Source organism: Anomaloglossus baeobatrachus, chromosome 1 (genome assembly GCF_048569485.1).
Source record: "Anomaloglossus baeobatrachus isolate aAnoBae1 chromosome 1, aAnoBae1.hap1, whole genome shotgun sequence".
NCBI lineage: Eukaryota > Metazoa > Chordata > Amphibia > Anura > Aromobatidae > Anomaloglossus > Anomaloglossus baeobatrachus.
In genome coordinates this window covers 639,108,009-639,118,670 of record NC_134353.1, presented here as the reverse complement: position 1 = coordinate 639,118,670, position 10,662 = coordinate 639,108,009, and the positions used below count along the sequence as shown (strand labels likewise).

The 10,662-nt window shown below is 49.7% G+C and overlaps 1 gene segment (V, D, J or C); it reads left to right on the top strand.

Moving 5' to 3' along the window:
* The first annotated feature begins 493 nt into the window (after positions 1 to 493).
* On the top strand, positions 494 to 9,936 carry LOC142243422 (Ig heavy chain V region 914-like). The segment is given in 3 exon segments: positions 494 to 591; positions 9,441 to 9,493; positions 9,596 to 9,936. Coding segments are annotated over 3 exon segments (492 nt in total).
* The last annotated feature ends 726 nt before the right edge of the window (positions 9,937 to 10,662 follow it).

Genomic DNA, 10,662 nt, shown 5'->3' with positions numbered 1-10,662 from the left:
CAGAGGTATGGGAGCACCACCACCATGTCAATAGTCTAGGAAGCTAATGGCTATGCCAAAACAGTGGGAAAGCTCTAAAAAAATATTTTTGCTGTTTTGGAAGGTTTTCAACTTGCCTAAAGATGTTTGCCTTGGGTTCTGTTTCCCATTCAATCTAGGAAGGTTCAAAAAGATTTGTCAAACAATTCGGCGAATGTAGTGTTTGCTCGGTAAGGCTCGTAGAACCGAACTTTGAAAGGTTTGCTCATCTCTAGTCATTATGGCCATACAGTACAATTTTAGTCTTGTCAGACCATAGGACATGTCTCCAAAAATTAAGGTCTTTGCTCCTGTGTGCATTTGCAATCATTAATCTGGCTTTTTATCTTCCTTTTGGAGTAGTGGCTTTCAGCCCATCTTGGTACAGTATTCGTTTCACTGTGGATAATGACACAATCTTACCAGCTTCTGCCAGCATCTTCACAAGGTCTTTTGGTTTTGTTCTTGGGTTGATATGCACATGTCTGACGAAAGCACGTTCAACTCTGATACACAGAACCTGTCTTCTTCCTTGCATATAATTGTTTGTACAGATGAACGAGACACCTTCAGGTATTTGGATATTGCACCAAAAGATAAACCAGACTTTTGCAAGTCCTCAATTCTCTTCCTGAGATCTTGGCTGATTTCTTTTGACTTTCTCATGATGCTACATAAAGAAGCAGTGTGTTTCAGATGTGCATTAAAATACATCCGCAGATGTGTCTCTAATGAACTCAGATGTTGCCAATAAACAGAAGCTTCCCAAGACATGACATCATCATATGGGCTGTCCCATATTGTTGAAAGGCATAGTACCCTTAAGGGTACTTTATACGCTGCGAATCGGTACCGATATCGCTAGCGAACGTACCCGCCCCCGTCTGTTGTGCGTCACGGGCAAATGGCTGCCTGTGGCGCACAACATCACTTACACCCGTCACACGGACTTACCTGCCCTGTGATGTCGCTGTTGCCGGGGAACCGCCTCCTTTCTAAGGGGGCGGTTCGTGTGGCGTCACAGCGACGTCACACAGCAGCCGTCCAATAGCAGAGGAGGGGCGGAGATGAGTGGCTGGAACATGCCGCCCACCTCCTTCCTTCCTCATTGCCGGTGAACGGAGGTAAGGAGATGCTCGGCGCTCCTGCGGTGTCACACATAGCGATGTGTGATGCCGCAGGAACGCCGAACAACATCGCTACTGACCAGACAATAATTTTATTTTTCATAAATAAACAACCTCTCACAGACAAATGATTTTTGCCTCTTTTTTCGATCGTTTAAGGTCGCTCCAGCCTGTCACACGCTGCGATGTTGCTAACAACGCCGGATGTGCGTCCCAAAACCGTGACCCCGACGATATATCGTTAGCGATGTCGCAGCGTGTAAATGGCCCTTTAGTGTATGTAAACTTTTTACTTTGCATAAAGTGATAAAAATGCCAATTTATTATAGTAATATCAGTTTTTTTTCCAGTACATGTTACATGGATGCCATAGGGCCTGCAGTGTCAGCAAACACCAGATTAGGCCATTTTAGAGGACAACGCTATAAATATTAGATCACACTTTTTTTTACCAATATGAAAGGATCTGAAATAGAGTTAAAAGGGCTATCTAGAAAATATGGCTCCGTTCTTCCAAAACAGTGTTACACCTGTGTACAGACTGAATATGGTATCACAGCCATTTTTACCTTAATAGAGCTGAAGTGCAATTCCACAAACAATCTGTAGATAACTGTGGTGCTGTATAAGAAGGAAAACAGCCATTTTTATTTTTTTTTTCATATTGTACAATCCCTTTAAGAACATTTATTTGTTTTGGAATATCTGTGTATGAAATAATATACAATTCTCTTATGTTTATGCTCCTCTTTACTATATTTTAATCTTATCAGCTAAATATGATTATATACTAAAATACTATATTATTTACATGTTCTTTTAATTTTTATTTTGTTTGGTATCGTCTTTGGTTTCCTTATTCAGCATGGCCGCTCATAAACATTTATACAAGACTCCTCACTGTCCTCAGAATACAGATATCAGCAGTTTTCTCTACATGGTGACCGGCCGCCATAGCAAGTAACGATGAATGTGACCGGTCACCGCTCTGATCGTACAATCTCCTCCCTGCAGACCTGTATACAATCCCTAATCACATCTATAACTAATTCTAATATGTCTGTAAAAGAACGTCAGATTCCTTCTAAGACAATACACTACAGGCTGCCACCTATCAATTATAATGTGATGATTAATGTATCATTACAATCCTCATAAAAATAATGTTCATTTAATTTTAAATATTTTCTCATTTTTATTTTAATACAGAAAAAGTACAATTATTTTCTTCTCAGATTTAGCTAATTGTTGCATCTTTATATTGAAGTGGCATTGATGTGTGATTAGTGATATATAATAATTACTAGAACATTTAAACCCACCTGTAACAATTATATGTGATAGAGTCACACCTATATATATGTCTCACAATATGATAATGAGCTGACGTCACTTCCTTCTGGGACATCTCCTACATAATAAAGACAGCGCTGATGGATCACACATCACCTCCTAGAAGTGACCCCAGCAGTAAAGAAGGGCAGTGAGCCCCATAGGGGTGAGCAGGCCCATGACGCTCGGGAGGGTGCAGGGTAGTAAGGAGTTAAAGGTTTTGGTTGGGGATGAGGGAGATAGATGGGGGCATGGGATTGGTGGTTGGTACTGGAGGGGGGATTGGTGGAGAGCAAGGAAGGGGTAGGGGCGTAGTTTGAGGTATAAAGAGAATGTAAAGTGTGTTACCTCCCCTTTCGTCGCTGGAACTTTGTGCCCCAGGACGTCTGTGCTGCAGCCCACTGCGATGGCTGACCTGGCCGCTTTAATGGATTTAGTGCGTGGGGCTGCTGAGGTCCTGGGTGCTGACGTACTGCGGGATCAGCTGGCGGCGGTTTGCGGTGCTGGAGCGGTGATTCCTGCTGCTCCTGCGCCCGGGCCTGTTCTACGTGCTCGGCGGTCACGGCCGCCGGTGCGCTACTCCCCCAGTGGAGGGGGGAGAAGGAGATCAAGGAGCCCCTTCGGGGACCCTCCGGCACGAGGGAGCCCCGCGTCTGCTGTAGTGGAGCTGCCGGCTGCCGGGAGGAATCCTCGCCGGAGATCCCGCGGGTCGGAGGTGGGCGGAGCTTCGGCGAGGCCTACTTCCGGTCCGCGGCCTGCAAGGTCCCGGAGCGGAGTGGCGGCAACCCCCGGTGATGTGCGGGCCGGGGGTGGAGCCCAGCATATCGGATTGGCGGTGGAGACTCCCTGCAGACGGCAGGGGAGCGACTCAGGACGGGTAGTGGAGGTGGAGTGCGGCGGTGGGCAGAGACGAGCAGGAGAAGAGTGCGGTGGCCCGGCGGGCATGGTGCGGTCCCGGATTACGGTCCCCTCCGGCGAGGATCGTGCTGGGGGGGGTTCCCGGTGTTTGTCAGAGGCGACACGGCGATCCCGCAGTCGGCAGGGAGGGAGCCCAATGAGCAGGGAGGATGCAGCAGCGGCGCAGCAAGGATACCGGAGGCCAGCAGGGATGGACGGCGGTACGGCGCTACGTCGTGCCAAGAGACTGAGGTCCAGCAGGAGGCGCCCGGAGGAGCGGGGTGCGGTGACCGTGGGGGTCGACGGCCGCCAGGTGCGGGCTGTCCCCTCGCTGGTCCCCCCTGTGGCCGGCAGCGGCAGTTCGGACTCCGGAGGGGAGGAAGAGTCGATGGCAGCGACAGGTCGGACGGAGCGACAGCAGGATGATCGGGGCACGGCTGTGCCGACGTCGGTGCAACGGCAGCCTGGTGAGCGAGTGACAGAAATGTTTAATGCTGTGGGTTGTGCGGGCGGGGGAGGGGGTTCCTCCGCGGGAAGTGTTGCGCAAGGGGCGAGTGCGGTCGGTCAATCTGGTCTACCGGGCCCGGAGTTTTGGGGGCAGCTTTTGGGGGTGTTGCAGGGGTTGTCGGCGGAACGGAGTAGTAGGATTGGGCCTGGGGCTCCGGTGGGGGCGTGGGTGGCCCCCTCGGAGGTGGTGCAGACAGAGGCGCCGGTGCGTGAGGTTGCGGCGCGGGACACTACCGCGGCGGTAAATGCGGGACAGGCGGCCGGTGGGGCGGCTGACGTGGGTGCGAGTAAAGAGGCGGAAAAGGAAAAAGAGAAAGAGGATGAGGTTGTGCGGTTGGATGATAGGGCGCGGAGTGAAATTTATTTGTGTTTTGAAGGTCAGTTACAGGTTCATTTAAAAAAGGAAGTGAGGGACAAGATTTGGAAAGGGGAGTATGTGGAAATATTTTCCCTGCTTCCCCTGGAGAAGTTTAATTTGGATAAGGTAAAGCCCAGTGATACAAAAAAGGAAAAGGAGGACGAGGAAAAACGGAGGTATAGGTTGATCCCGAGGACGTTTACCAATTGGCTGCAGGCCTTTGCGATCTTGGCTAGCGTGATTGGGGAAAAGGAGCCGGAGCATTGTTCTGCTCTATTTGGTTATATGGACGCGATAGGGGAGGCGTATAGAGTATACGGCGGATTAGGGTGGTTAAGATATGACGAGCAGTTCCGGCAACGGAAGGCTCTGCGACCTGGAGTTCAGTGGGGACACAAAGATATTTCTTTGTGGATGCGGCTAATGACGGCTCCGGCTCAGCCCTTTCGAGGTGGTGCCGGGAGCCTGGGTGCGAGCGGCGGGTCCCCGGCTGGACAGAAAAAGGGGGCTTGTTGGCAATATAACGAGGGCCAGTGTAAGTTCGAGACCTCATGTCGTTTCAAACATGAGTGTTCCGGATGTGGAGGTTCTCACTCCCTGGCAAGGTGCTTTAAGAAAGGAAAAGGAAAGGCGGGGGAGGGGTCTGGAAAAAGGGAGGACGCCAGTGAGGGTAGAGGCGATGCTTCCCTATCTAAATAGGTACCCGGATGTTCGGGCGGCGGAATTGTTGGCACGTGGTTTTACGGAAGGTTTTCGGATTCCGTTTGAATCTGAGGCGCCGGTGTTTCGCCCGGGGAATTTGAGGTCCGCAAAAGAACATCCAGCGGTGGTGAAGGAAAAGCTGCAAAAGGAGGTGGAGTTGGGGAGGATGGCGGGTCCATTCCAGGACCCGCCATTCTCCAATTTAAGGATTTCCCCCCTTGGGGTGGTGCCTAAGAAGGAGCCGAACAAATTTCGGCTCATCCATCATTTATCTTATCCGGCGGGATTGTCGGTGAATGATGGGATATCACCAGAGTTGTCGGCAGTTTCTTATGTATCCTTTGATAAGGCATTGGAGCTGGTAAGGGCTGCCGGGCGGGGGGCCCTAATGGCAAAGGCGGATGTGGAAGCAGCTTTTCGTTTACTTCCGGTGCATCCAGAGAGTCTTCATCTCTTAGGGTGTATGTGGGATGGGGAGTACTATGTGGATCGCTGCCTGCCGATGGGCTGTTCCATTTCGTGTGCACATTTTGAGGCATTTAGTACCTTTGTGGAATGGGTAGTCAAAGACGTGGCAGGGGTCCATTCAGTGATTCACTATTTGGATGACTTCTTTTGCGTAGGTCCGGCGGGCTCTTCGGTTTGCTCCCTGTTGTTGTTTACGTTAGAGCGGATTGCGGGGAGCCTGGGTATTCCGTTGGCAAAAGAAAAAACAGAAGGGCCGGTGACTGCTCTATGTTTTTTAGGTATTGAAATTGATACACTGGCAATGGAATGCAGATTGCCTGAGGGGAAGCTTCTGGATTTGAAGGCGTCGGTGCGGTTTTTGTATCAGGCCAAGAAGGTGCGGTTGCGGGACTTGCAGTCAGTGCTCGGGAAATTGAATTTCACTTGTCGCATCATGCCGATGGGGCGGATATTTAATAGGAGGCTGGCAAGTGCAACCGCGTGGGTAAGAGCTCCGAATCACTTTGTCAGAGTGACAAAAGTGATGAAAGGGGATTTGTTGGTTTGGGAGAAGTTCTTGGACCGGTACAACGGTCGGACTCTTTGGATGAGCACGGCTTTGTCCAATAGCCAGTTGGAGTTGTATACTGATGCGGCTGGAGCGACAGGTTTTGGGGCAATTTTTCAGACGCACTGGTGTGTTGGAAAATGGCCAAAGCTTTGGGTGGAAGCAGGTCTGGTGAGGAATTTGGAGCTGCTGGAATTGTTTCCCATAATTGTAGCAGTGGAGTTATGGGGCCCCGTTTTTTCCGGAAGAAGGGTTTGCATGCATTGTGACAACATGGCGGTGGTGCATTCCATCAATGCGCTGTCGGCAAAATCCCCGCCGGTTGTGGGGTACTTAAGGCACTTGGTGTTGCGTTGTTTGGAGTTGAACATTTGCGTGGTGGCTCGGCACGTGCCAGGGATTCGAAACGAGGTGGCTGACGCGCTATCACGGTTTCAGTTTTGCAGGTTCAGGAAGCTGGTGCCGGGAGCGGACGCGAATGGAGAACCTTGCCCGGACGGGCTGTGGGACCTGGCATCGGTGTAGCTTTTGAGGGGATTAGGAGATCGGTGTCTGAGGCTACTTGGTGCCGATATCAGGCGGTGTGGAAGGAATGGGCAGAGTTGGAAAGAAGGGACTTCGTGGAGTCGGGTTATAAAGACCGAGTGTTGGGGGTCCTGATGTTAATTAGTGGGGATTTTTCGGCAGGTCGGTCCGTTTCGGTGATGGGTGGCAAGCTGGCGGCATTGGCCTTCCTGTTTCAGATGCAAGGGGTTCGGGATGCGACTAAGGATTTTCTGGTGCGGCAGGCAATGAAGGGTTTTCGAAAAGGGGCCCAGTCGCGTGACATGAGGCGGCCGGTGTCATTGCCTTTGTTGGGGCGTTTAGTGGGATGTTTGGGGGAATTGTGTTCGTCTCCTTTTGAGAGGGGGTTGTTTTCGGTAGCTTTTGTATTGGCGTTTTTTGGGGCCTTTCGCATTGGTGAATTGGTCAGCCCGACTAAGCAAGCAATGGGTGGTTTGATGATGGAGGATGTAATGCTGGGGGAGGATAGAGTGGAATGTCGGCTTCGTTTTTCGAAGACGGATCAGAGGGGGCGGGGGCGCTTAGTGGTGTTGTTTGCGTTACCAGGACACCAACTGTGCCCGGTGGTACAGGTTTCGGAGTTTTTAAAGGTGCGCGGAGGTTACCCTGGCGTTTTCCTGCGGCATGCGGACGGATTGGCCTTGTCGCGTTACCAATTCATTGCGGTGCTGAAGATGGCCTTAGCTCGGGTGGGGGAGGAGCCAAGTGAATACGGGTCTCACTCCTTCAGAATTGGGGCAGCAACGGAAGCTGCCAGGTGGGGTTTGAGTGAGGATTGTATCCGGCGGATTGGGAGGTGGGAGTCTTCCAGGTTTCGCTTGTACATTAGGCCTCATTTGGTCAGATGATGATTCGGGGGTGGGGAATTCCTGTTTTGTGTTTTGATGCTGGTATGTGACAATTTTCTTGGCTGTTGCTGTTTTTATTCGTGGTGTTTATATTTCGTAGGGCCATGCCTTGTGTGGATCCTCGGGCACTCCTACGTGTATTGGGGAGCGTTGCGGGCGGATGTGCGTCACGATGGTCGGCAGCTTGGAGTGTCGGTGACGGAGGCCCGAGTAAAGTGGCTGGGAATTCGGGGCATGACCTGGGGTAGGGTGCGCCCAGAGGTGGCTTATTATAGCCGTATGGATCGTGACCCGGATGTGTTAATTTTACACGTGGGTGGGAATGATTTGGGAGTAAGGTCGGCAAGGGAATTGAAAAGGGACATAAAGTTGGACCTGTTACATTTGTGGAGGGCGTTCCCGGGCATTGTGATCGTTTGGTCGGACATCATTGCTCGGACACAGTGGCGTTTTGGTAGGTCGGTGGACCGTATTAATAGGGCTCGGAGTAAGCTGAACCGGGCAATTGGCAGGTTTGTGGCACAGAATGGTGGTTTGGTGGTGCGGCATAGAGAATTGGAGGAGTCCACGGAACAGTACCTAAGGGGAGATGGGGTTCACCTGACCGATGTGGGTCTGGATTTATGGATGCTGGGTTTGAGGGATGGCCTGGAGCAAGCACTTGGGGTGTGGGGGGCCCGGGCCAAGTAAGGTTGTCACTTGGCCGGTGTGTGGCGGGGGGATAGGTCCGTCTGAGAGGTTGGGAGTACCGACAGTCGGTTTGTTGGTACGAAGTCGCTCAAGGGGAGTGGCTTCGGAGTGGATGGGAACTTGCAGGCGGAGGTCCTGCAGGTTCTGGGTGGGGGTAATTAACGATGGAACGTTATTACCCCTCACCTTGGGCCGGTTGGTCACGGCCGAGGTGGTCCTCTGGGCCGGTTGGAGGTTACGGCCGGGGGGTTAAGAATGATGGTTGTTTCCCTCTCGGATGGATCTATCGGTGGTTTTGGTTATAAGGGTATATATGTATAAAGGTTATGTTTAACAATGGGTGGCATGTTGAGCCACGAGTTTGGTATACATATATACGGTTAAATAAAAGCTGTGGCCATTCCTTGCAATAAAGTAGTAGTTATCGTCTTTATTTAAGTAAATATGGTATGGGGGGTAGAACCTGTTAACCTGCTTATCCCTTATAGATGCGTCAAGAAGGGCAGTGAGCCCCATAGGGGTGAGCAGGCCCATGACGATCGGGAGGGTGCAGGGTAGTAAGGAGTTAAAGGTTTTGGTTGGGGATGAGGGAGATAGATGGGGACATGGGATTGGTGGTTGGTACTGGAGGGGGGATTGGTGGAGAGCAAGGAAGGGGTAGGGGCGTAGTTTGAGGTATAAAGAGAATGTAAAGTGTGTTACCTCCCCTTTCGTCGCTGGAACTTTGTGCCCTCCCGCCCGCCCTTATTATATATAAAAAAAAAAAAAGAGAAAAAGATAAAAAAAAAAAAAAAAAAAAAAAGGGAGAGTAATATAGACATTAAAAAAAAAAAAAAAAAAAAGAACGACAAAGGGGGTGATGGTTTTTTGTCAAAAAAAAAAAAAAAAAGAAGAAAAATGTTTGTTTTGTTGTCACAGCGGGGGGATAGGTCCGTCTGAGAGGTTGGGAGTACCGACAGTCGGTTTGTTGGTACGAAGTCGCTCAAGGGGAGTGGCTTCGGAGTGGATGGGAACTTGCAGGCGGAGGTCCTGCAGGTTCTGGGTGGGGGTAATTAACGATGGTACGTTATTACCCCTCACCTTGGGCCGGTTGGTCACGGCCGAGGTGGTCCTCTGGGCCGGTTGGAGGTTACGGCCGGGGGGTTAAGAATGATGGTTGTTTCCCTCTCGGATGGATCTATCGGTGGTTTTGGTTATAAGGGTATATATGTATAAAGGTTATGTTTAACAATGGGTGGCATGTTGAGCCACGAGTTTGGTATACATATATACGGTTAAATAAAAGCTGTGGCCATTCCTTGCAATAAAGTCGTAGTTATCGTCTTTATTTAAGTAAATATGGTATGGGGGGTAGAACCTGTTAACCTGCTTATCCCTTATAGATGCGTCATGGAGACTTTCCTGCTCCTCTTTATATCACTGGCCGGCGTGTCAGGTGACATTACTACAGACATTACTAGAACATTAGTAGAAAGATATTACTAGCACTATGATGAGATGTGGATATGGATGTAACCTTATTCTGTGTATTCTCCAGGTGTCCGGTCTGAAGAACGACTTGTCCAGCCATCGGACCCCGTGGTGATAAAGCCCAGGAATTCCCATAGACTCTCATGTGAAGGATTTGGATTCACCTTCAGTAACTACTGGATGAGCTGGGTCAGACAGACTCCTGATACAAGATTACAGTGGATTGCTAACATTAGATATGATGGAGGTGAAATATACTATACAGATTCTGTTAAAGGACGATTCACAATCTCCAGAGATAACAGTAAAAACATGGTATATCTACAAATGACCAATGTGAAGAATGAGGACACTGCCGTGTATTACTGTGCTAGATACACACTGATAGAAGACAATGTCCGAGTGTGACATAAAGTGGAGGAAAGATTCATCATTTCCCCACTAGGGGGCAGCACTAATTCTAGAATATTGTAGGGAAGAGAAGAAATAACATTGGAACATAGAAGATAGTTATTGCTCCATTAATTCTTACTCTACTTCACTATCATCAAACTCCAAAACTCACCAATCAAATATCTGTCCTTCCTTTTACCTCCCCACCTAACCTCCTCTCCAGTGCTGTTCCTAAACCTCAGACCTCCCCCCCTAAGGCTATGTGCGCACTAGAAAATGGACTTTTCTTAAGAAAAATACGCACCCTCTGGCAGAATACTGCACCTGCGGGAAAAAACGCGGTAAAACCGCACCCACATTTTTGACGCGTTTTTTCCGCAGGTTGGTCCCTGCGGTTTTTTACCATTATCTATAGCAAAAACCACAGGTACCTGCAGAAAAAAAGTCACATGCTCATGACCATTGAGGAAGGATTCTCCAGTCGTGCTGTATGTGTGTTACCCACCAATACCATCTGTAAATAATACACGAACTGCATGTGACTTGGTTTAAAATTGGCCACAGCAGCCTTTATTACCTATTATTTACATACTAACACAAGGGGGCGCCGTCCAACGGGCGACCCCAACAAATAACAATAGGTAACACAGTAACCAATACAGTAAATATACAACCCTGAGTAGGCCCAGTCCAGGAACCACTTCTCACCCCAGTATCCCTGGCCGCAACACACCGACCCAG